We start from the raw sequence: 27,219 nt of genomic DNA on the forward strand, positions 1-27,219 counted from the left end.
CTGAAACCATACTTATTCCTTGGGTTTGAATTCATCAGTAGGGAGAATGTGAAATTTTTTAATGAGGAATAACATGATCTGAATTGAAAGGACTCAAGGAGGTGTCCACCTAAGTGTCTACACCACGCAGGGAGGGACATGGAAGGAAATCCCACATGTTTACCTTGAGTGCAAATTGGCTACCTAGAAAAGTGGACATGTCTTTGCCACCACCACACCTTTATGGTACTACTTCAGTCATATACTTGCAGTATCAGAATTGATGCAAAGTCATTGGGGTCTTGATTAGTTTTGCTCTCTATTGGCTATTCTCAATTATTTTCAAGACTTACTGTGTTCCTTGATTATTTTCAAGACCAAATTCTCGAAATGATAACTATTAAACCAAATTATCTTGTTATCTAATCCGTACCACATACATGTCAAATGAATACCATTCTTTTTTTTAGGGTTTTATTTAAATTCCACTTAGTTAACATATAGTGTAATATTAGTTTCGGTTATACAATACAGTGACTCGGTGCTTCCATACAATACCCAGTGCTCATCACAACAAGTGCACTCCTTAATCACCATCACCTATATCACCCCCCCACCCACACCCACACCTACACCTCACTCTGGCAGCCATTAGTTTGTTCTCTATGGTGAAGAGTCTGTTTCTTGGTTTGCCTTCTCTCCAAATCAGTACCGTTCTGACCTTAAAAAGCTAACAGATCTTTGAAAGGAATTTCAATCACTTAGCCTTTAATGAGACATGTTTGGTATTATGTTTTAGCACATTTTTTGGTAGATAAGATGGCCAATGATGTTATCACCCATATCTGGAAGTGAAACTAAATCCATAACATTCTCTTTCATACTTTGTACATGAGAGACAACAGTGTGATACACCTGACAGCAAGGTACATGCTAGCAACCAATGACTAATCCCGACTGAAGGCAGCCTTAGAAAATTACAAAGAGGCAGAGGCAGCCTGCCTCATGACCTCTTTATCAAGTGTACAAACTTCCCTTTAATAATGTGACAGATATACCCACAGTTTATAAATATTAAATACATAGCACACTCTGGCTGCAAAGCTAAATAGATCTAGCTCTCATACGCATGGATAAATGCTGCTTAGCAGCTCCTTAACTGACACCTTGGCACCCGAGGTAAAAAGCATTTTTATAAAAGAACATATAGGGTTTTGTTGTTGTTGCTGTTGGGTGTTGTTTAAAGAACATATGAAGTCTGACCCCAGAAAGAAAAGCTGGGTAGCAGTCCGCTGACCAAAGCCCTGTGTGGTGACTCCATCAGGAAGACATGCTTTTCAAGTACAGGTCACCCCTTCACCACTTCTTAGATAAAAGAACTCTAGAATTTAATTTTTTTATTAGAATTTTACTTGTCCCTCATTCCTAAGTGCTTCTTCATAAGCACTTCGTGGAAAGTCACAAATCTCATTGAAATTTAGTAATTATACACAGTTTTCAGGATATTTATATTATTAGAGTATACATGGTTTTAAAATCTCTGATATCAAGAAAACTCAGTCTGTTATTTATCCAAATAAAGTCAAACTGCCTTTGAACTATTCATATAAAGGTGGTTTTAATTAAACTCAATAAACATTACATCGAGCCCCCACTATGTGCAAGCGCTGGGACTGGACATACAGAGGAGAATAAAACGTGCATGACTTGTCCCTGTTCTTCAGGGATCACATCCTAGTAGAAAAGACAGACATGTAAGCCAGAAGTCACCTGATGGCAGCCCACAGGCTGAACTCAGCTAAGAGGTATGTTTTTGATTTGATTTCTACAGTGTTGTTTAAAACATCTGAATTTGTTGCCCTTAGCCAGAACTTTCATTTGACCCAGTGCCTTTGTCATCAGTTATTTTTGGTCATCAATTTGACATACCTATTTATTATACCCAAAGGGCCATAAAGGCATTTGCATTTGGTATTACAAAATTGTAAACAAATAAATAATGTATCTATGATAGTGTTCTACCTCTGTTCTAGTAGCTAAGACTAAATGGGGGCACAGAGGAAAGAATATGAGTTCTCCCTGGGTATGTCGGGCATGTTTTGACAGTAACCAGAGGCCAGAAGGGCTTTTCAAGAGGAAATGTCACGGAGGCATAGAGACATGCCATGGTAGGTCAAGTTTAGTGAATTAAAGAAGATAATATTTCTCTCTCACTATTGAACGCTTACTTTTAGCCGCTAACAGGCACTTCCCATGATGTGCAGTAAACCAGTATAAGTGATATGTGTATTATTAGCTCCATTTTTCAGATGAAGAAATTATCAGAGAAGCTAAATAATTTACCCTAGATGAACCAGCTGGTGAATGGTAGAATCAAAATTCTGGTCTCAAGCCTAGGCATTTTTAAAAAACTGATGAATGTGTTGGCATATTGCAAATTTAGTCAGAACATTTTTTTAATAATTCAGATTCCAAGTCCCACCACATACAAACATAGGTAAGACCACTGGACATAATCCGTATTTGGGGAAAATATAATTCAATGTAACAAATGGGATAAAAATTATGTAAACAGGTTTTTAGAACTTAAAGGAAATTCGGCTAAGTGCTAGTCCAAGTTCATCATTTTACAGATAAGGAAACTCAGACATTTAAAACATTTGTTTTTAAAGAGTCAGAGAATGTCTACTTTAAATATAAATTTAAAAATACTTTAATAAATGTCTTTTTTGATCAGCTTCAGAATATCTTAATTCTCTTTGTTAATGCTAGCTTTAAAAAAATACAACCACCATAATTTTATCAAGCATATCCTAAAAGTTTAAAAATAACTCAAGGAAAGCTACAAATTTCTTTTTAAAAGCATTGCAGAAATAACTCATAAAAATCCAGCCATGAAACTACCCTTTTTGCTTCAATACTTTTATTGTGACCTATTGAACAACAACAGGATGATAAATCTATAAAATTCATATTGCAGTGACCTGAAGGATTAAAAAAAAGCCAAAAACAAACAGTAATGGTTGCATGATCTTTAATTGTATTTGGTGCTGCAGAATCTTCATGGAGATTAGCTGTGTAGCTAGCTAAAGAGGAAAACATGAATTTAGTTGTAGGCATATTTCCATTTATAATAATTTAGGAAATGAAAAGATTTTGTAATTGTAACTTTGGCTTAGCTTAGTTAGAGTCATTTCCTGAAAATAACAGTGTCCTATCAAAAATTGATTTCCTCTTTTTGTACTAGAAATGTATGTTGTAGTGCCAAGCAAAAACAAAACAAACAAAAAAAAATAGGTGCTTCTAAATATTTACTGAACAAATGAATAAGTGTATGAATGAGTTATTTATGAATGTAATAGTTCCCTTTCACATGTTAGGCCTAATTGATGATAATTAGGTCTCATCTAGGCTGTTGGCCTAGGAAGCAGTTGAACAGGCTCAGTACTCCTTTAGATCCTCGCAAGATATTTGCCGAAGGAGCAATTTATTACTTTTCATCTAATCATTTTTCCAATCCACTTATTCCATTTGCCTTTATTGAAACCCTACTCTGTGCAACTTCTGATCAAGTTAAAGCAGACAATGTTGGGGTCCCAGCTGGCCCACCTACTACACCACGATGAGGCAGGTATCTTTTCTCCACCAAACTAGGCACAGCAGCTTAGTTTTTCCTGCATGTTATTAAGTAAAGAGAATTAAAGATTTCTTTGGAGTAAAAAAAAAATGTATTCTTTAAATGCCTTTTTTGAAAATGGCTTCTTACTGTTTCTGGTCTTCCTTCAATGGTCATATAACTCTTCGAGTCTGAGGCTTCAACCACCATCAAAAAAAATTAGGAAGCATATGTTCAAACAAACAATGAGCTTATGGTTTTGTTTTGTTTTGTTTGTACTTCTCTTGGTAGAAGAGAGAATGTGTACTCTATAAATTTTTGGAACAGAAATAGAAGAGAGGCACACAGGAGAGAAAACATGAGATACACTAGGACTGGAAGGAAACACACTTTCTGACGCAGGATAAGTGGAATGGACAGGTAGACAAACAGCAGGTAGATAGACATACGGATGGATAGGCAGGCATATGTATAAATAGAGAACGAGTAGAGAATCTTTGAACGTTCTGAAGTGAGAATTCCTCAAGAAAAATAGCCCTTGAGATAGCCTTTGGTTTAACAGACTATGTCATCATTGAACTTTGCTCATTCACACTGTAGCTCAGAGGTACCATCATTAACCTAAACCACGCAGTCATGTAGTAGCTACCATATGCCTGTTAAAGAACTGAATACTGGATACTTAAGGCTGAAGAAAGGATCTCTACTCTGATGCATACATACTCAATTCTCAACTCTCCAAAATTTTAGTCATTTTCAGTAGACATGTTTGAGCCAAAACTCTCTACTATGTGAATACTAATTTGTTTATGTTATATATTTATTCAGATATACTTTGTTACCTTTTATATTATTATAAAACACAAAATACAAAAGGAATAAAATTATTTTGACATAATATTCATTTTATATACTAACAGCATAAAATGTATCACTATAGGATCTGATGATTAAGTTCAGCTTATTTTGACACTTAATTTCAAATAATACTCATACCACATATGCACAATATACACGAGATGCTACATATTTAGGACTTTTTGTGATTTCTTTTTGTATCAGTGTAGATCATCCTTGCATCACATTATAGTTGACAAAGAGCTCTTTTTAGCAGTTGGAGACGTGGCTTTTCCGTTTTCTGTGTGTTCTGTGTGTTTGCTTGGACCTTGACTACCTATTTTCTAATGTATACACAAGGTTGAGAACCACTGTATAAGGAACAACATGGCTTCTGGGATGACTGCCTGAGGCCAGGTGAAATCAAGGCCTTGCCCTAATTGTTCAAGCTCATGAAGTAAATGTTTTCCTTCATAAATACTTCAGCATTTTTCTCACTGTTTTATTGTTTAAACAAGCATTCTCCAAAATTCTCTGAGTATACACCTCTAACAATAAAAATGTTGAGCATTATACATGGGGAGTATTATGAATATATTTTATTTACAAATTATTTAATAACCATGGGCGCATATATTTCCAGTTTACAATTCTAAACTGTATTTAACTGCGTCTAGGTGTTCTTTTTCTACACATAGGTCAAAATGTGTATCTGCAAAAACAAAACAAGATGGCGACGATTTGAAGTAGCCACATCGGAAAAAAATTCATTATTAAAGGGATATTTCCTTTATTAAATTTTTCAGACAAAATTAAATTACTGATGCATGATCTTCAAAGAAGAGATTTTTATCTGTTCGGTTTTTGTGTATGTGAGTGGTGGAGGGTGGTAGTTCTGCATTAGAAAATTTAATCAGCCTACCTCGGTTTCTCCCCCAAAGAGATTTCTTTTTTAAAAAAGAAATTAGGACCATTTAAGGATATTGTCTTATATTTATGATTATTTACTTTAACCCTTACAAGCAGCCCCATGAGGTAGGGTCAATTGTTATTTTCACTTTACGTATAAGGAAATTAAGGCGTAGAGTTTAAAGTCATAGTCAACTTTTTACACAAATTCTTAATGATATTGAATGTCCAATGTAAAGTTATTTCAAAGAGATCACTGCAATATCAAAATAAAATTTTGTTTCATTCGGTTTAAGTGTTAAATATATTTTACTATAACTCGTTGAAAACTGGTTACTCTATAGACCACATTACTTTCAGATAATCTGGGCAATCAGAATCCTCCATTAATTGATCAGACCAGATGTCAAAATTCGGGCCATGTCAACTTCTGCTTTTTTTTACGCTGTGGTTACTAGCAACCATTATTTTAAGGATGCTTTACTCTCAGACAATGTTTCTCAGTGGTGTTACTAGCATTTTGAGGGAAATGCTCCTTTGTGCAGTGGGTATACCAGTTATTGCGATGCCTTTGGTTCACATGCGGACCCTCACTTGCTAAATAATGTCTTTCCCCAGTCATAATTTGCAGTACTCCCTAAGCAACCTTGACAACCACTGAAGTACTGAAGGACGGATAAATTAACTCCTGCAGCCAGTAACTTATGTTAATTTACCTTATACCAGTAGTTAATAGTGTCTTTTGTTAGTGTGATACTCAAAAGTGTTTGGAATTATATTTGAGTAGTGTTGCCAGAGTTAGCAAATAAAAATACAGGACACCTGATTATCTGGTAACTCTATCTTAGAGATAATATAATGCTAGTGTCCTATCCTGGTGTCTCTTTAACTCACTGACTCCAGATCACTAACAAATTGGAAACTCACTTGTTTGAGATTTAGAAAAGCATGTGTGAAGTGACACATCTTATATTTCAAATTTGTAGTGGCTAAAGGAATACTTTCATCAAATAAAAATCTAACTTATATTGACAAAGAGTCTGTTGAATGCACGTAAAAACAAAAAACTGATGGACATTTATATTTATCCTGCTACAGGTGTTTGATGTTGTTCATTCTTTAACTACAATATAATTAATAAGTTCCACAATTGCTTATTTATTTTGTTGTTGTTGTTTTGTTTGTTTTATTTTAAATCCACTATAGTTTACATACAGTGTAATATTAGTTTCAGGTGTACAATACAGTGATTCAACACTTCCATACAACACCCGGTGTTCATCACAAGTGCACTCCTTAATCCCCATCACCTATTTCACCCGTCGCCCCACCCACCTCCCCTCTGATAGCCATCAGTTTGTTCAGTATAGTTAAGAGTGTGTTTCTTGGTCAGTGTCTTTTTTCTTTGCTACAATTACGTATTAAAAAAAAAATAAATAAAGACAGCGAGGGCCAGCAACTTAAGCAGTAGAGCAAACCAGACTAAAATTACTTCATATCAAATCCCAGAAGGTTCCTGAACTTAATTTCTTGTAGATTAAGAGATAAGGGAATTATAACAAATAAATTCAGCCTCATTATTCAATTGTGAAAACAGAGCTATAATGTTTCATGCAATCTCTATTGACATGACTGACCCTAAGGAGGAAACTGATAAGGCATTATTATCACATAATATCATATTTCAATTGAATACGTATTCATGTACACCAGCTTTTCTGTTTGTTTCATATATTAAAAAATGACAGTCCCTTAAGGAAGAAATGCCACAATAAATGAAAGACCTTTTAACCCACAGTAAAGAAACATCACAAAGCCATTATGAATGATGCAGCAGGTTTAGGAAAATGAAAGCTGCTATTAAATATGACAGGCTGTCACAACAATAGAAATAGTAATCAATGTAATCATAGCAATAAAATAATATTTGTATTTTGTTTCTTTCAAGGAGTTAAAATAATGGACATCTTTTCTAAGTTAACAATTTCACATAATATGCCAAAATAATAAAAAGATAAAAATCTCTAAATCTGAAGCATATTAAAATTATTTAAAGTCTGCTCTACACACTTTTGTTTTTCTCAAAATTTCTTTTGAGATAATTGCATTTATATTTTTTTTTCTTTCCTGTGCATGATTATGTTCTTTTGTTTTTTGTGTTTTTTTTTTTACAATCTAGTATTCTTTTTTCTAAGTTTGTTTGTTTGTTTGTTTGTTTGTTTGTTTGCTTTTGAGCGAGAGTGTGCACACAAGCAGGGGAGGGGCAGAGAGAGGGAGAAAGAGAGAATGGCAAGCAGGCTCTGCCCTGGACTCAAACTGAACGAACCATGAGATCATGACCTGAGCTGAAATTAACCAACTTAACCAATTGAGCCACCCAGGTGGCCCTACAATCTCATATTCTTGAACCAAACTTCTTATCACTTGGCTTCAATAAGTCCATAATCAGCTAAAATTGGAATATTTCTGTTTTTACTGCCTATAATAAAATCTGAATTTCTTATAATTATTTTCTCTGTTGTAAAATCACCACTTCTTTTGTAACTTTAAGAATACAGTATAAATATATAATTGTCTCTACCTGGTATTCAGTAATGCTCCGTGGTGATGGGTACTTTCTCAGACAGTGTTGAAACATTGCAATGTGGAAAATGCCTTGCATGGGAAACATTGTACATGAGGAAATATTTGTACTCAATGATATATACACCCCATGTAATAGCAAAGGAGAAATTAGATTCATTGTTCATCAAAAGTTCCCTCAGAACACTTTCTGACCTACTGCTTGGCACTTTAGCCACATCTCTTCATGTTTAAGGGACTCAAACTCTGCTGGACCTTTCCACTAAAGCCTCATAAAATCAACAGCAAAACCAGCTTAATTACAGCATTTGATTTTCTTTCCATGCTTTCTTTATTCCAATGCACAATAAATAGGCCTCACCCATTAAAATATACATTGTAACTTCGCTTTCTAAGCATTTGTAAAGATCTAAGAAATCCTGGCTTTTCTTTAGCATCAGCTCTCTCTGTAGAAGCAAGTTGTATAGAATGTGTTATACCAGGTCCCTTTAATCCTGGTCAGATTTCAAAGGGGCTATGAATTTTAACATATTTTAGGTGCGAAATTTGTGTCAAGGAACAGAGTGAAGTCTCTTCAAAAATGTAAGACTTGCTAAAACTGAGCCTGAGAGGATTGATTCAAGGTCTCTTTATTTGAAAACTGCTGGGCCTGATTGGAGCTTCAGAGGCCCCAAATGATGTGCATTCCTTATAACCATCAGTGTAAGTTGCTTTTAGAGTGTTACTGTGATTAAACTTAGATATACCATATCAATTACCAGTACTGCCCACGCACTGATAGTGCATGTATATTAAATTTTCTTCTGAATGATTTTAGTGTCTTTCAGGTCATTGAGATACCAAATTATAATGCTGTTATTCCAAACTGAAGGGTTTCTGATTCATATTCAGAGAATAGCAATCTCCCAAATAGGAAATGGCTCATTATTTATTTTTAATCTACACTGGGAAGATTTTGTCCTAGGAGTCTGCCACCTAAGTGACATCACTTCCCTTTTTCATGCCTTAGTTTGCTAGTCTATAAATGAGAATTTTTGACTGGATGACCTATGATGTCTTTTCCAGCTCTGACATTCTTTTATTCACAATTCATGATATAATCTTATGAATAAACTTCCAAGTGGTTTCCTGTTGGGTTTTTTTGCTTCACAGTAGCCTTCTTAAAAGTGCAAAAGCATGTGGTTCTACCTTTGCAAACTCTGTCTTCTCCCTAATAGAAAGGTGTAACAAATTAAGAATTGTGGATATGGATTTCCTTACCGCTATTTCAAAAACATATATAATTGCTGGATGGTGTAAAAGCTTTCCTCATTTTAAGCACTACTGCTGATAGACCTAAAGCAAAACACTGCTTCTTCCAGTGCAGCTTTGATCTCAGATCCCGCTGTGGCTGTCTCCTGCATGTCTGTCACTCATGTGGACGACTCTGCAAATAGACAACCTCAGTGACTTTTATTTATATCTGCTTTGTCAAATGTAGGTTTAGAAATTTTATCTTCACATTCTACTACTTGTACATCGTTTGGGATTGTAACTAGTTAAGAGTACTTTCTTTTCAAAACCTAAGTTGATTTTTTTTTAATTATGAATAAAAATGCATTCATTCCTTTTAATTTTATAGCTTTCTTGTAAAGTTTGATGTTTTTATTAATGATAGGATTTTTTTCCCCAGTTAAATGATCAACAGCTTTTCCACAAATAGATTTTGATTAATGTCCATTTTTATCTCTTAAAAGGATCCTTCCCGGCCATTGGGGTGGAGGCGTTTTGCCCCAGCTTCCTGAGGGCAGGGTTTTTAAATAGCATCCAGGCCCCGCATCCAGTGCCAGGGGGAGGATCTCTGCCCCCCAGGATTCCTGCTGGTAGGTATTTCAGGTGAAGTTTTCTGCCACCATATACAGCACAGGACTGTGCTCACAACTGAAAGATACACAATACAGAAATAAATATTTCTAAGATATATTGTTGAAAAAAAAATACAAGTGACCTTTCTTTAGTGCAGGGACCACATTTATAATATCTAATGCCGTGAAAGTGGTAAAAGGAAGTGGAAGACAGATCTGTAACCTGAACACCCAGTTAGCATACTGCTGCTGCCTCCTCTAGAATAATTTTTACATAAATAAGGACTAGAGCTTCAGATCTCAAATTTTATAACTCAAGAATAAAAATAAGATAAAGTGGAGCTACTTTGCCACTTGGAATTCACTAGAAAAGAGAATTAAAAACAGCATTATTGACAGGCAATTCCATGTTTGAGCAAGTTTATAGAGATTTAATTAAAGTTTAATTTTACTAAAGAGAAATGATTGGAGGAAAAGCCAGAAAGTAGCAAATTTGAAACTTGAAGAACTTTTTTGAAAAAGAAAATTAATGCACAGTTTCCCCTTAAACATGTCAGTCTGACCAAAGCTGTATTTTATCAATGAAAGAAAGAAAATATAGGGAATTGAGCATTTTTCTTCATGTTTATTTATTTATTTTGAGACACAGAGAAACAGAGAGCAAGTGAGAGAGGAGCACAGGATCTATGCTGACAGCACTCCAGGGCGTGATATCCTACCAACCATGAGATCATGGCCTGAACCAAAATCAAGAGCTGGATGTCTAACCGACTGAGCCAGGCAGGCACCCCGGAAATCGAAAATTTTAAAATGCAATTTCAGGGGCGCCTGGGTGGCTCAGTTTGGTGAAGCATCTGACTTCAGCTCAGGGCATGATCTCATGGCTCATGAGTTTGAGCCCCTTGTCAAGCTCTGTGCTGACAGCTCAGAGCCTGGAGCCTGCTTCAGATTCTGTGCCTCTTCCTCTCTCTGTCCCTTCCCCAATCACTCTCTGTGTCTGTCTCACAAAATGAATAAACATTAAAAAAATTGGTAAAAAATACTTTTAAAAAAGGAAATGAAATGAAATGAAATGAAATTTCAAAGTTTAGTAAATCACTTTCTGGATTATCCATGATATTATTTCAGAAACAAATTGTTTTTTTCCCTGCCAATTTATAAAATATCAAGCTGCCTTCTTCTGTTGTATAAAAGATATAAACCCACTTTATATTTTATATGTGTCTTAGAGAAATAGAATTAGGGTATTGATTCTTAGAGTTTTGTTTTGTTTTGTTTTTTGAGAGAGAGAAGCAGAGGGTGAGGGAGAGAGAGAATCTTAAGCAGGCTCCACGCCCAGTGGGCACGTCATGGGCCTCAATCTCACAACCATGAGATCATGACCTGAGCTGAAATCAAGAGTCGGACCCTTAACCAACTGAGCTACCCAAGCGCCCCTTGGAGCTTTATTTATTGTAATTCTAGGGGCACCTTGGTGGCTCAGTTCCTTAAGTGTCTGACTTGATTCTTACTCAAGTCATGATCTCATAGTTCATGAGATCCAGCCCACGTCAGCCCCCACACTGGGTGTGGAGCCTGCTTAAGATTCTCTGTCCCTCGCCTTCTGCCCCTCTCCCTGCTGTATCAAAAACATTTTTTTAATTAGTGTAATTCTGCTGTTTTTTAGTCATAATTGTGCCACAAATTATGGTGATGACATCAATGTATTCAGGAGGGCTGGCCCAGCCAACCAATCCTGGGAATGTTTGAAGACACTAGGAAATCCAATAAAAACAAAATTCCAACACGCACATTTCTTGCTTTTCTTAACAATATTATACCAACAAGCCCTAACATTATTACATTTCTATTTTTCTGTTGCTCTTCAATTACCCTTGCCTTCTTAATTAAAACATACAAAATAGCGAATCGTAAATATGCTTTGATGTCATTTGGTTTTATCATTGGACAATTACCGATATGGTTGGAGGCTTTGTGGCCAGCAATGCCACTGATACAGTAGGAACCAAAACTACATGAATTTAAAACTAGCAGTTTTAATTCTAATGAGTGCCACTTTTTTTTTTCCTCTTTAGAAACAAAAATGGTATCAGTTGCTCAGAAATGATATTATTCTTACTGTTGGTGGTGATGGTGGTGTCGCAAAAGACACAAAATAAAAATCTATGTAAGCTAAGCTCTCAGAGCTGCAAATATAAAAAGGCAGTTTTCACATATATTATTAATATCTCAGTGATTAGAATTGAGGAATGGATGATTTGTAGTTTAATAGCTTAATCCTTAACTCTTAATGACAAATCTCAGTGGATTTAGGTATGTTTGGCAGAAATGACATTACAAAGTTCAGAAGTAACTTGAATTATTCAGCATTACTGCTAAAAATAAATAAATAAATAACCCTTGTCATTTAGCCACTGAGAATAATAGAAGAAAGATGATGTATCTATAGCACATACACAGAAGCAACTTTCTAGAGAGAGATCTGAAAGAACACTCTAGCACTCTGTTCTTCTAGGCTTTAAGCCAAATTTGCCTCCAGCTTTCATAGGAAAGAAAACTCAGTTCAGTTTCCATGACTTACATACAAATCAGGTGTAACAAAATTGCTTCATAAAAAATTTATAGATCTAAACTTGTTCCTGTTCCCTCAAACTGAAATTAACTCAACTCACTTTTCCTGGCTTATATCACTTTGATAAGTGATCCCTGTGCATTTCCTCGGGCACTATTCAGTAATGACTGCTACAATTTCAAAGGTAATTTTTATCCTCTTACATACATCTATAGGTTATTTCCCGAGAATTTCCCTTATAATTTTGTGTAAAGGAGAATGAAGTAGTAATCATGAGTTTTTATTCTTTCATATTTTTTAAAAGTATTTCTTTGCTATCTAATAAATGAACTCATCACCCGTTAGGTTTAAGACATCATCAAGAAAATAGTTCCTCCCTTGACCTGTACCGTGGCACTTTGAACAGTTGGCCAATGTTTGATGGCGACTGGGCAGCAATCAATTTGCTTTATCCCAATTGATTCTTTGTCACAGTACCTTGAGGGTCTCAAAAGACATTAGCTATGTGATTCAAGGAAATCACAAAGCCTGTTCTAATGATGGTGCTAATTTAGTCCCCAGTTACTTATCTTAATCGAATTTAAATGAGATACACGATGATGTTTCTTATAAAATCATTTCTTTGTATTCATGTCACACTATGCTATCAAGGAACAGTGTTTATGTAGTACTTATTTTTTTTCCTTTTTTTTTTTTTCAACGTTTATTTGTTTTCTTTTGGGACAGAGAGAGACAGAGCATGAACGGGGGAGGGGCAGAGAGAGAGGGAGACACAGAATCGGAAACAGGCTCCAGGCTCTGAGCCATCAGCCCAGAGCCTGACGTGGGGCTCGAACTCCCGGACCGCGAGATCGTGACCTGGCTGAAGTCGGACGCTTAACCGACTGCGCCACCCAGGCGCCCCAGTACTTATTTTTTTAAGTCTATTTATTTAATTTGAGAGAGACAGAGAGCACACACACACACACACACACACACACACACACACATAGGAGGGGTAACGAGTGAGAGAGGGAATACCAAGCAGGCTCTGCTCTGTCAGCGCAGAGCCCAATGGGGCAGTTGCACTCATGAACTGTGAGATCATGACCTGAGCCAAAACCAGGAGTGGGACTCAACCCACTGAGCCACCCAGGTGCCCCTATAGTACTTATTTTTGCACTAACTGCAATGAATCATTTAATTATGAGACCCAGAAAGCAGACAAGCCTAAAATCAGTATTTATTTAACTATTGTCAATTGTTTATACTGTCTATATGACCTTTTTTATTTCTAGAAAGGTCGTAGTAAAGAGTTATCTTTCTTAGTTTCAAATAGAGAAAAATGCCAGAAACTAATTGACTGAAAATTAAATAGCAAGTATATTCATATATTTATTTTCTTTCTTAAATTTATTTAAATTCAAGTTAATTAACATATAGTGTAGTACTGGTTTCAGGGGTAGAATTTAGTGATTCATCGCTTATGTATAACACCCACTGCTTATCCCAACAAGTGCCCTCCTTAATGCCCATCACCCGTTTAGCCCAATCCCCCCCCCCAACCTCTCCTCCAGCAACCCTCAGTTTGTTCTCTATAGTTAAGAGTGTCTTATGGTTTGCCTCCCTCCCTGTTTTTATCTTATTTTTCTTTCCCTTCCCCTATATTCATCTCTTTTGTTTCTTAAATTCCACATATGAATGAAATCATATGATATTTGTCTTTGACACACTTATTTCACTTACACTCTAGTTCCATCTAGATACATTGTTGCAAATGGCAAGATTTCATTCTTTTTGATCACCCAGTAATATTCTTTGATGCAGTGCCTTTCAAGCAGTAGTTACTCAATAAAGTAAGAAAAGTCACAGGAGAGAAGAAGAGACAAGAGGAGAGAAGGAAATAGAAGAGAGAAGGAAGCTGAGAGAGGAGAAGGTAGAATGGCAGAACTGATATTATATTTTTTAATGCAAAGTCTTCCCCTGCTGTATACCTCCTTATTAAAGTCAAATTTGGGGCACCTGGGTGGCTCAGTTAGTTAAGGGTTGACTTCAGCTCAGGTCATGATCTCAGAGTTCATGAATTCAAGCCCTGCATCTGGCTCTCTGCTGTGAACACAGAGCCTGCTTCAGATCCTCTGTCCTCCTCTCTCTCTCTCTGCCCCTCTCCCACTAATTCTTTCTCTCTCTCGCTCTCTCGCTCTCTCTCTGAAAAATACATAAACTTTAAAAAATTAGAATCAAATTCTACCTCTCTGAAAGAAGTAATGCCCCCTTTCTAAATGTATAATCAGGCACGTACTCTAAAATGGAAATAAATTGTCCTTTTTAATACATGTAGTTATTTCTTTTTTTAAATTTTTTTTTTAATTTTTTTTCAATGTTTATTTATTTTTGGGACAGAGAGAGACAGAGCATGAACGGGGGAGGGGCAGAGAGAGAGGGAGACACAGAATCGGAAACAGGCTCCAGGCTCTGAGCCATCAGCCCAGAGCCCGAGGCGGGGCTCGAACTCACGGACCGCGAGATCGTGACCTGGCTGAAGTCGGACGCTTAAGCGACTGCGCCACCCAGGCGCCCCTCTTTTTTTAAATTTTTTAATGTTTATTTATTTTCAAGAGAGAGAGAGAGATAGAGCATGAACAGAGGAGGGGCAGAGAGAGAGAAAAACACATAGAATCCGAAGCAGGCTCCAGGCTCTGAGCTGTCAGCACAGAGCCCGACATGGAGCTAGAACTCACAGACTGCGAGATCATGACCTGAGCTGAAGCTGGATGCTTAAACAACTGAGCAAGCCAGGTGCCTCCATCAAGTTATTTCTTTGATTTAATTCTGTAGGCATACAGTATCTGAAAGTAGGATGGAACATTTTTTTCCGTCACAGAGCACTGATTACAAATAGGGTCTTAGATGTGTGGCTTATCGTATGACAGACTCTGCCTCTACCCAAACCCTTTATGTTTTTGGCGATTGCATACATATAGCATATACAAATAAAACCAGCATAATAAAGTTATTGAGAAATAAAATTACACAGTTAAAATGATAGGATAATATATGGACGTTTCCTGATTTATTCTTTTCTGTCACTGCACAGCAATAACTATCTGACATCGTGTAGTATCTTAAATTTACACTAAGATCCAGACATTACAATGTGTCTTAAAAACTAGACCTACTTATAAAATATAAAAGCATACTCATCATCTAATATTTACTCAGAAAATAATAACCTAAGTTAGTAGGTTTAGATCATCGAAATTCTAGGTTACATATTTTAGCAGTTTTTAGTCAGTTGTGGGAGACTGTATTTTTCTTTAATTAGGTAAATATTACATATATATTTATATGTAAATATATATAATTTACTATATATAATATTTATATGCATATACACACATTATACACACACACATATATATATAATATTTACTTAATTATACACACACACACACACACACACACACATGATTCAAGACCAAACTCAAACATACACTTTAAACTAACAAGATTTATCAATTATAACCAAAATCTATGAAAGAGAAAACAAAGGAAACAGGCAGCATGAGGGATTTAGAAATTGATAAATTCTGAAAGAAATCATTGTTCAAGATCTTCCTAATACTTCCTTTGTGGTTAATCTTGGAAGCTCTTCAGTTGTTGAGGGACTGTTCTTCTGAAACACCATCTCAGTTTGTCTGCTAGTGCTTTAAATACAATGCTATATATAAAACACCTCTTTTGACATTTTTACCTGAGCTTCTCTTCATTGCCTTCCATGTGTTAGGTTCAAAGTAAATGGCAAAGATGGAGTGAATCAATCCCATGAGACTCCTCTGCTTACACTGAAACAGATAGCAGGAGAAATATGAACATATGGGACCCAAACACCAGATTTGCAGTCACTAAATATATAACTAAAATAATGTTTACTATTATTTTTTACCCTTTGAAAAAAGATTTGAATGAGCCTTCTACTCAGATAGCCAGACTTTTTCATATCCTCATGAGTGTCCCCTGACTAGCAATGTTAGGAAATGAATTCACAGTCCAATTTTCTATGCACTAACAACAGATCTAAGTAGACCATTTCTATAGCAAAGGACTTACAGAGCTAAGCCAATATTAAAATGTCTTCAAAATCCATTAACCATGATTATCAATATTTTCTTTTCCATATTTCATGTGAAATCCTATCTGATATGGAGTCAGGGCAAATATTACATGCACTATTATTCAGGCAAAAAATTTTTATTCAGAAGGCATATAGTTTAGATGGTAGAAATAAGTTAGGAATGATAAATAAAGTTGAAGCTGCAGAGATTCTCAGAGCTAGTGAATATAATATCAGTTTTGATGCATACAGAGGACTGAAGAAAAGCAGTAACACAAATATATAAGACTAAGTGGCAGACTTTGAAAGAATATATGTAAGTTAAGGAAAATTGGCATGAACTCAGTATGCCAAGGGAAATCAACAGTAGGGAAGTATATAACTTTTAAATACAATTGAACTGCAGTTCAGAAAAATCAAAGTAAACCATCTCATTTTTTATATATTCGGGCATTCTAAAAAAGGTCAGTAACTTTGCTTGAGATCCATAATTTGATATTTCAAAATTAATCATTTCTGACAAAATAATTTATATTGGCTATAGTTCTGAGGATGATTATTCTTTTCATATTTTTATGTAGTATAGATGACAATTGACCTTATTTTATCTTTAACAAAATATTGTTGTAATAAATATGCATAAAAGATAAGAGACAGTGGTTTACTTTTTAAGTAAGAGACTTTTAAGAGGAGAAAAGCTCTTTAATTAAAGGATGTATATTTTATACATTTCTGCAGCTGAGAATGTTGCCAATTACCTTGAGTGAGGTGTGTGTGAATCAGTATTTGCATGTGCCCACTCAAACCAAAAGCTAATTATAAAGGGTATAGGAAAAACTGGATTAAACATACAAAGTAAAATCCTGAATAAATTATTCAAAATATGAACTATGGTTAAAAAACAAAAAAGAAAAACTTTCATCTGGATTCCTAACTCCTGGATTCTTTGTTCCTTGACATTTGTGTGATTCCACCTAGGACCCAATAGCCCCTACTCAGTACTTATTTTATATGGTTCTCCCCAGAGAACCCTCCTCCTCGAAAGTTTGTGCATCTGCAAGCTTCAGAAGGAAACGCTGCAGAACTGCAACTATTAAAAAACTGGCATGGGAAATCTGGGGCAGGAATGGGCAGGAGAACAAGATTATTCTATCTCAGGACTAAGGAGTGGCATAGAGAAAAGAGAGTCACTGATAAAATGACAGAGACCACTCCCAGCCAAGAGAAGCACAAGGAAAGTGATATGAGTAATTGTATTTCTAGTCATGTCCCCAATAAACTACCCCTTTAAAATATCTGCACACTCTTATTGCTATGTTAGGTGGTTATTTAAAAACACTTTTTGGGATATACTGATAGTTTCAAAACCTGTGCAAGAGGGGCTGGCTGGATAATGTCAATGTGTGTTTAGTCTGCTTCCTCTATTGCTTCAAGTCAGTTGGTTCCAAAGAGCACGGTTCTTTGACTTACTGAGGAAAAATACACAACAGGTTAAAAAATAATTAAAAACTTACAGAGGACAATGTGAAGATGTTTCTTATCCCACATGGGATAAGAAAACTCATGATGGGAGCATATACAAAATTGAAGGGATAATTCAAACTTTCAAATAATATCCAGTTTATGAAACCTTTAATCAATTGCAGAATTTATGAATTTAAGGACTCCTATAGAGTGCTGATGTTGTAATACAGGTCATGGACTCAGATTTCTAATGGATTATACTGTTTCTTGGTCAAAAATAACAGACTCTTCACCAAGAAAATAGACATATGATCATATATGTAAATATGTGCATACAATTTCAGGAGGTCTCTGGACACCTTGAAATCCATAAATGAAGAATCCTAGGTTCTTATAAACTCAATGTTTTAGAGAGTTATGTGTAGTTGACATAAATGAACATCATTATCCTCGTGTAAGATCGACAGTGCATTTAAAAGAAAAAATTTAAAAATAGAGCCGCAAGATGCATTTGATATCAAATTCTTGAACATTTATAAAGAGAATTTCAAGGGGAGGGGCCAAGATGGCAGAAAAGCATGGAAGTTTTTTTGCATCTATCCTCTCTGAAATGCACCCAGATCAACACTATCCATCTGCACACCTAGGAAACCATCTTGCACACCTAGGAAACTGATTTGAGGATTAACATAACAATCTGCATGACCTGAACCACAGAACTTGGCAGGGCTACTCCAAGGAACAAATCAAAGCACACCTGGTGGAGGGTCCAAAATGTCACTACGAGTAGGGTAATAAAATAGCCAAAGTCACAACAACAAAGAACAAGTAACAATCTCCCAAAAAAATACCTCCTGAATGTCCAGGCCCTGGACAGTGTATGACCATCATTTAATATAGCAGTGCTTGCAGGTGCAGAGCACACAAAAAGCTTTTAGAACACATAAGGGACAGAAAACTCACCAAAATGACAAAACAGAAGAATTCTCCTCAAAAGAAATTCCAGGAAATAGCAACAGCTAATTAATTTATCAAAACCAATTTAACCAATATAACTGAACAAGAATTTAGAATAATAGTCATAAAATTAATTGCTGGGCTTGAAAAAAGCATAGAGGACAGCAGAGAATCTATTACTATGGAGATCAAGAGACTAAAAAATAGTCATGATGAATTAAAAACGCTATAAATGAGGTGCAAAATAAAATGGAGGCGGTCACAGCATGGATTGAAGAGGCAGAAGAGAGAATAGGTGAATTAGAAGGTAAAATTATGGAAAAAAGAGGAAGCTAAGAAAAAAAGAGAGAAAAAAATCCAGGAGTGCTAGGGGAGAATTAGAGAACTAAGTGATGCAATCAAATGGAACAATATCCATATCATAGGAAATCCAGAAAAGAGAGAAAAAAGGGCTAAAGGTGTACTTGAACAAATCATAGCTGAGAACTTCCCCAATCTGGGAAAGGAAACAGGTATTGAAATCCAAGAGGTACAGAGAACTCCCTTCAGACATAACTTGAATAGATCTACTGCATGACATATCATAGTGAAACTGACAAAATACAAGGATAAAGAGAGAATTCTGAAAGCAGCTAGGGATAAACAGACCTTAACATACAAAGGTAGACACATGAGGATAGTAGCAGACTTATCTACTGAAACTTGGCAGGCCAAAAAGGAATGGCAGGAAATCTTCAATGTGATGAACGGAAAAAAATATGCAACCAAGAATCCTTTACCCAGCAAGTCTGTCATTCAGAATAGAAGGAGAGACAAAGGTTTTCCCCAACAAATAAAAAGCAGAAGGAATTCATCACCACTAACCAGCCCTACAAGAGATTCTAAGGGGGACTCTGTGAGTGAAATGTTGCAAGAACCACAAAGTACCAGAGACACCACTACAAGCATGAAACCTCTACAGATATCACAATGACTCTAAACCCATATCTTTCAGTAATAACACTGAATGTAAATGGACTAAATGCTCCAACCAAAAGACATACGGTATCAGAATGGATAAAAAAAACAAGACCCATCTATGTGCTGTCTACAAGAGACTTATTTTAGACCTGAGGACACCTTCAAATTGAAAGTGAGGGGATGGAGAACTATCTATCATGCTACTGGAAGTCAAAAAAAAAAAAAAAAAAGGCGGAGTAGCCATACTTATATCAGACAAACTAGACTTTAGTTTAAAGGCTGCAACAAGAGATGAAGAAGGGCATTATATAATAATTACAGGGTCTATCCATCAGGAAGAACTAACAATAATAAATGTCTATGCACCAAATGCGGCACACCCAAATATATAAAACAATCACAAACATAAGCAACCTCATTGATAAGAATATGGTAAATGCAGGGGACTTTAATACTCCACTTACAACAATGGGTAGATCATATAGACAGAGAATCAATAAAGAAACAAGGGCCCTGAATGATATATTGGATCAGATGAACTTGACAGATATATTTAGAACTCTACACCCCAAAGCAATGGAAGATTGCTCATGTGCACTCTTCTCAAGTGCACATGGAACATTCTCCAAGGTAGATCACATACTGGGTCACAAAACAGCCCTTAATAAGTGTAAAATAACTGAGATCATACCATGCACACTTCCATATCACAATGCTATGAAACTTGAAATCAACCACAGAGAAAAGTCTGGAAAACCTCCAAAAGCATGGAGGTTAAAGAACATCCTACTAAAGAATGAATGGGTCAACCACGCAATTAGAGAAGAAATTTAAATATATGGAAACAAATGAAAATGATAATACAATCCAAATGCTTTAGGATGCAGTAAGGCAGTCCTGAGAGATAAATACATTGCAATCCAGGGCTATCTCAAGAAACAAGAAAAATCCCAAATACAAAATCTAACAGCACACCTAAAGGAACTAGAAGCAGAATAGCAAAGACACCCCAAACCCAGAAGAAGAAGAGAAATAATAAATAAACAATATAGAATCTAAAAAAAAGTAGAGCAGATCAATTAAAGCAAGACTTGGTTTTTTGAAAAAATAAACAAAATTGATAAACCTCTAGCCAGACTTCCCAAAAAGAAAAGAGAAAGGACCCAAATAGATAAAATCATGAATGAAAATGGAATTATTACAACAAATCCCTCAGGAATACAAGCAATTATCAGGGAATAGTATGAAAAATTATATGCCAATAAACTGCACAACCTGGCAGAAATGAACAAATTTCTAAACACCCATGCACTTCCAAAACTCAAACAGGAAGAAATAGAAAATTTGAACAGACCCATAACTAGTGAAGAAATTGAGTTACTTAGCAAAAATCTCTGGGGAATTCTACCAGACATTTAAAGCAGGATAATACCTATCCTTCTCAAGCTTTTCCAAAAATTAGAAAGGTAAGGAAAACTTCCAGACTCATTCTATGAGGCCAGCATTGCTTTGATTCCCAAACCAGACAGAGACCCAGCAAAAAGAGAGAGCTAGGCCAATATCCCTGATGAATATGAATGCAAAAATTCTCAACAAGATACTAGCAAATTGAATTCAACAGCATATAAAAGAATTATTTACCATGATCAAGTGGGATTCATTCCTGGGCTGCAGGGCTGGTTCAATATTCACAAGTCAATCAACGTGATACATCACATTAATAAAAGAAAAGATAAGAACCATATGATCCTGTCAATCAATGCAGAAAAAGCATTTGACAAAATTCATCATCCTTTCTTAATAAAGACCCTCGAGAAAGTCAGGATAGAAGGAACATACTTAAACATCATAAAAGCCATTTATGAAAAGCCCACAGCTAATACCATCCTCAGTGGGGAAACCTGAGAGCTTTCCTCCTGAGAAAGGAACATGACAGGGATGTCCACTCTCACTGCTGTTGTTTAACATAATGTTGGAAGTTCTAGCATCAGCAATCAGACAACAAAAGGAAATCAAAGGCATCAAAATTTGCAAAGATGAAGTCAAGCTTTCACTTTTTGAAGATGACATGATACTATACATGGAAAACCTGATAGACTTCACCAAACGTCTGCTAGAACTGATACACAAATTCATCAAAGTCACAGGATACAAAATTAATGTACAGATCAGTTGCATTTTTATACACCAATAATGAAGCAACAGAAAGACAAACTGATCCCATTCATAATTGCAACAAGAATCATAAAATACCTAGGAATACACCTAACCAAAGATGTAAAAGATCTGTATGCTGAAAACTACAGAAAGAGTATGAAAGAAATTGAAGAAGATACAAAGAAATGGAAAAATATTCCATACTCATGGATTGGAAGAATAAATATTGTTAAAATGTGATTACTACACAAAGCAATCTACACATTAAATGAATCCCGATCAAAATTGCACCAGCATTCTTCTTGAAGCTAGAACAAACAATCCTAAAATTTGTGTGGAACCACAAAAGGCCCCGAATAGCCAAAGGAATTTTGAAGAGGACCAAAGTAGGAGACATCACAATCCCAGACTTTAGCCTCTACTACCGAGATGAATCATCAACACAGAATGGTATTGGCACAAAAACAGACACATACACCAATGGAAAAGAATAGAGACTCCAGAATTGGACCCACAAATGTATGGCCAACTAATCTTTGACAAAGCAGGAAAGAATATCCAATGGAAAAAAGACCATCTCTTTAACAAATGGTGCTGGGAGAACTGGACAGCAACATGCAGAAGAATGAAACTAGACCACTTTCTCACACTGTTCACAAAAAGAAACTCAATGTGGATGAAGAACCTGAATGTGAGACAGGAAACCATCAAAACCCTAGAGGAGAAAGCAGGAAAAAACCTCTCTGACCTCAGCTGCAGCAATTTCTTACTTGACACATCCCAAAGGCAAGGGAATTAAAAGCAAAAATGAACTATTGGGACCTCATGAAGACAAAAAGCTTCTGCACTGCAAAGGAAACAATCAAAAAAACTAAAAGGCAACCGACGGAATGGGAAAAGATATTTGCAAATGTCATATCAGACAAAGGGCTAGTATCCAAAATCTATAAAGAGCTCACCAAACTCCACACCCGAAAAACAAATAATCCAGTGAAGAAATGGGCAAAGGACATGAATAGACATTTCTCTAAAGAAGACATCCAGATGGCCAACAGGCACATGAAAAGATGCTCAACATTACTCCTCATCAGGGAAATACAAATCAAAACCACACTGAGATTCCACCTCCCACCAGTCTAAGTGGCTAAAATGAAGAAATTAGGAGACTATAGATGCTGGCGAAGATGTGGAGAAATGGGAACCCTCTTTCACTGTTGGTGGGAATGCAAACTGGTGCAGCCACTCTGGAAAACAGTGTGGAGGTTCTTCAAAAAATTAAAAATAGAAATACCCTATGACCCAGCAATAGCACTGCTAGGAATTTACCCAAGGGATACAGGAGTGCTGATGCATAGGGGCACTTGCACCCTAATATTTATAGCAGCACTTTCAGCAATAGCCAAATTACGGAAAGAACCTAAATGTCCATCAACTGACAAATGGATAAAGAAGATGTGGTTTATATGTACAATGTAATACTACTTGGCAATTAGAAAGAATGAAATCTGGCCATTTGTAGCAACATGGATGAAATGGAGAGTATTATGCTAAATGAAATAAGTCAGTCAGAGAAAGACAGATACCATATGTTTTCACTCATATATGGATCCTGAGAAACTTAGCAGAAGACCATAGGGGAGGGGAAGGGGGAAAAATAGTTACAGTGAGGGAAGGAGGCAAACCATAAGAGACTCTTAAATACTGAAAACAAACTGAGGGTTTACGGGGGGTGGGAGAGAGGGGAGAGTGGCTGATGTGCATTGAGGAGGGCACCTGTTGGGATGAGCATTGGGTGTTGTATGGAAACCAATTTGACAATAAATTATATATATATATATATATATATATATATATATATATACACACACACACACACACACACACACACACACACACACTCATATAGAAAATGGAAAAAAAGAGAATTTCTATTTTTTCCCAGAAAAACATGAAAGATATTAAGTCTTTAAGTAATCTCCACATTTTTTACTAGTTCTTTTTACTTCTACTTTACTAGTGTTTTTTTACTATTTTCAGATTCTTTAAATACTATTAGCTTTTGACCTTAGTTATTATACATTCTTATTGGCATAAATGCTACTTTTATCTTAATATAATTTAAGAAGTTTGAATCTTAAAAATATGGACCTTATTTATATGGCTGTTTAAATTCTCAGTTGAGAATATACGTCTACTCCCTAGAGATCTTCATGTTTTATTATTACAAATTGTGTCCTCTTTTTTGATGCTATTCAAAGAAACTATCAACACTTTCAAAAGATTCATCCAGGAATCATTTTCTTTTCACAAAGAGAAATTCTAAAAAAAACTTTATACAGCTTGCTAAATTAACTGGGTCTCCATGTAAATTAGTGTTTAATTTCTGTGTTGGTTGGAATTGCTGTGTCTTTGTGTTTACACCTTAATTGGAAACACGATAAGTAACTGAGCTGCTCAAATGTCTTTTCCTCTCCCAGAGGGCTGTATGCATGCCCTCATGGGCTGCTGGGCCACTCGTGAACATAAATAAGTGGGGATAGACCAACCCTGTTATAAAACTTGTCACATCGCAGCATTCTTTTGCCTTGTAGGACAAAGCACAGTGGAAGGTGCCCGTGGCACAACGTAGGGTTTTCATAGTTGGGTTCACAGAGGTCTTGAAAGAAAGTTTAATTAGCAAAACTGAACTTTCTTTTTCTTTTTTTTAATTAAACTCCTTATAAGAATTACAGAAAAGGCTCAAAAATAAGTAGTAACTTTCCTGGAAGGGAAAAAGGAAAGTAGTTGATAGTTTAACTTATATATGTGTTTCATTTAAGAAATACTTTCTCTGTTGTTAAAAATCTCACCATAAATAACCTATGTAGCTAGAATTAAATCTGTCCTCTCTGGACATTTGCTTTATTTTTAGATTTTGTGTTGATTTTCTTTTGATTAGCAAATGGTACAAAAGACCAAAACGCTGAATATTTGATTAGTTGTATAGCCATAAGACATTTATGAAACCAGAAATAAAGGATACCATTTGAAACACTACTGGAAAATATGCTACCTTCTCTCAAAAGCTTCAAGACTCTCTTAAAATATTTCCTTGAAGGATCCTCAGCATTATTATCATCAATTGATGCTTAAGAATGGGGAAAGCAAAATCTAAAGGTTTTTTTCCAGCAAGTTTCCTTAGCCTGTATTGCCTGTGTATATAGAATATTATAGAGCTTTATGAGGCTTTAAAATCCAAGAACTTCTCAGGGTGCCTGGGTGGCTCAGTTGGATAAGCGTCTGACTCTTGGTATTGGCATATGTCATGATCTTGTGGTTTTCCTGAGTTCAAGCCCCTCATCAGGCTCCGTGCTGACAGTGCAGAGCCTGCTTGGAATTCTCTGTATCCCTCTCTCTGCCCCTCCGCCCCCTGCATTGTCTCTGTCTCTAAATAAATAAATAAATAAATAAATAAATAAATAGATAAATAAATAAAACCTTAAAATCCTGCAACTTCTCAAGGACAAAACATCTTTGGGAGCAACACAGTGCCCAGTCCATAATGTGTTTCCAGAATGTGTTTCTAAGATGAGGCACAGATATTTAGGGTAATGCTTTATGTCTTCAAATTACTAGTGGAGACCCAAGTATTATTTGGGGGTATCGGAAGATGGTCAAGAACTCAGACCCTGGAGCTAGATCTCCTGCATTCAAGTCTTGGCTCTGCCAGTTGGTCACTGTGCATCCTTGAGCAAGTTGCTTAAACTCTCAGTGCATCCGTAATCTGAGCTGTTAAACTGAACTAGTATTTATCCTCACCACAGGGGTTGGTATGAGGGTTAAATGAGGTCACACCTGTAAAACCCTTAGAATAGTGCATGGCATATTGAAAAACTTATTTTTTAAAGTTAGCCATTCATTACATATATGCTGACTTAGATGTAGTATCTATTTTTAAATTACCTGCACGAAAGTGTTTCACAGAAAATAAAACAAGAACAAAGGCAGCATAAAATTATTTATTTGTCACATGGTTTAATTCAGTTTTGAACTTAGGTATTACATAGTATTTCAAGTCATGAGAATGCTCTGATGCATTTTGTTCCTTCCCACCTAGTAGTAATTAAATAATTGATTGGTGTATAATCAATCATTTCACTATAGTTGAAAGCAAAAAGTCATAAACCAGATCATTTTAAAACATGTACCTTTAATTTTATCATTGTCATAACACTTTTGTAAATATGGATGTAATAAAAAAAACAAGAGAGCCACTCTTAAAAATTCATATGTTTTTAAAATTTTGCAATATGGTTAGTGTCTTAGAGTGAAAACAAAATCTAACATTAGGCATCATTGGCAGTAACTTTTATTGTCAACAAGACATGTCTAATTACAGAGAAGTCTTTTTTCCCATATGGTAATTTTCAGTAGGCAGGATAGTACTGAATATTACTGAAGTTAATTGATGTAGATGGTATGCCACTGTTCTCTGGAACTGGCAGGAAAATTACGTCTCATTTCTCAAACCTCACACCTTTTATTTACTCTGAAACAAATCTAGATTAAGACATGCTACAGATTTCACAAATGTAGTCCCTCCTCCTAATTTCTGCTCAGCGATTTTATCATTGGGTAAAATAATTTATTCTTCATGATTTTTCGGAGCATTTGGATGGCTTCTAAATTTAAAAAAAAAATAAAGAAATTAAGAGAAAACATGGAACCAAATCAACAAAGTCATCATGTAGATTCAGGAATTTCAAATAGATTTAAGGTTAAAACCAATTCCAAATTAAGCAAAAAAACACATTGTTACAGGTACAAATGTGTAGAGTACAAAAGACAGCATAGCTTGTTAATGGGGATAAGAATCTATTTCCTACAGAAGCTATTCCAAAGAAACTATGTATTATAGTGTGTCATTTAAAGTAATAAAATACCCATTTTGATTATTTTACTCTAGGAGAAACCATCTTGTTCTTTAAAACAACTTCAAGGGGCGCCTGGGTGGCGCAGTCGGTTGGGCGTCCGACTTCAGCCAGGTCACGATCTCGCGGTCCGTGAGTTCGAGCCCCGCGTCAGGCTCTGGGCTGATGGCTCAGAGCCTGGAGCCTGTTTCAGATTCTGTGTCTCCCTCTCTCTCTGCCCCTCCCCTGTTCATGCTCTGTCTCTCTCTGTCCCAAAAATAAATAAACATTGAAAAAAAAATTAAAAAAAAAAAAACAACTTCAAACCTGTCAATTTCAGGTGTGTAGGATTTAAGTAG

The 27,219-nt window shown here is 35.9% G+C and overlaps 1 protein-coding gene across 7 annotated transcripts in view; it reads left to right on the plus strand.

Annotated features, from left to right (window-relative positions):
• Window positions 1-27,219, plus strand: part of EPHA6 (EPH receptor A6) — an 868,006-nt gene that overhangs the window by 700,031 nt on the left and 140,756 nt on the right. For 5 of the 7 annotated variants that reach the window (XM_045501713.1, XM_045501714.1, XM_045501717.1 and 2 more), the window contains one exon: window positions 9,661-9,786. The exons of the other annotated variants lie outside the window; for them this stretch is intronic. In XM_045501713.1, the coding sequence (XP_045357669.1) occupies window positions 9,661-9,786 (126 nt within the window). The remainder of the gene's footprint in view (window positions 1-9,660; window positions 9,787-27,219) is intronic. 7 annotated transcript variants of the gene reach the window in all.

Source organism: Leopardus geoffroyi, chromosome C2 (genome assembly GCF_018350155.1).
Source record: "Leopardus geoffroyi isolate Oge1 chromosome C2, O.geoffroyi_Oge1_pat1.0, whole genome shotgun sequence".
NCBI lineage: Eukaryota > Metazoa > Chordata > Mammalia > Carnivora > Felidae > Leopardus > Leopardus geoffroyi.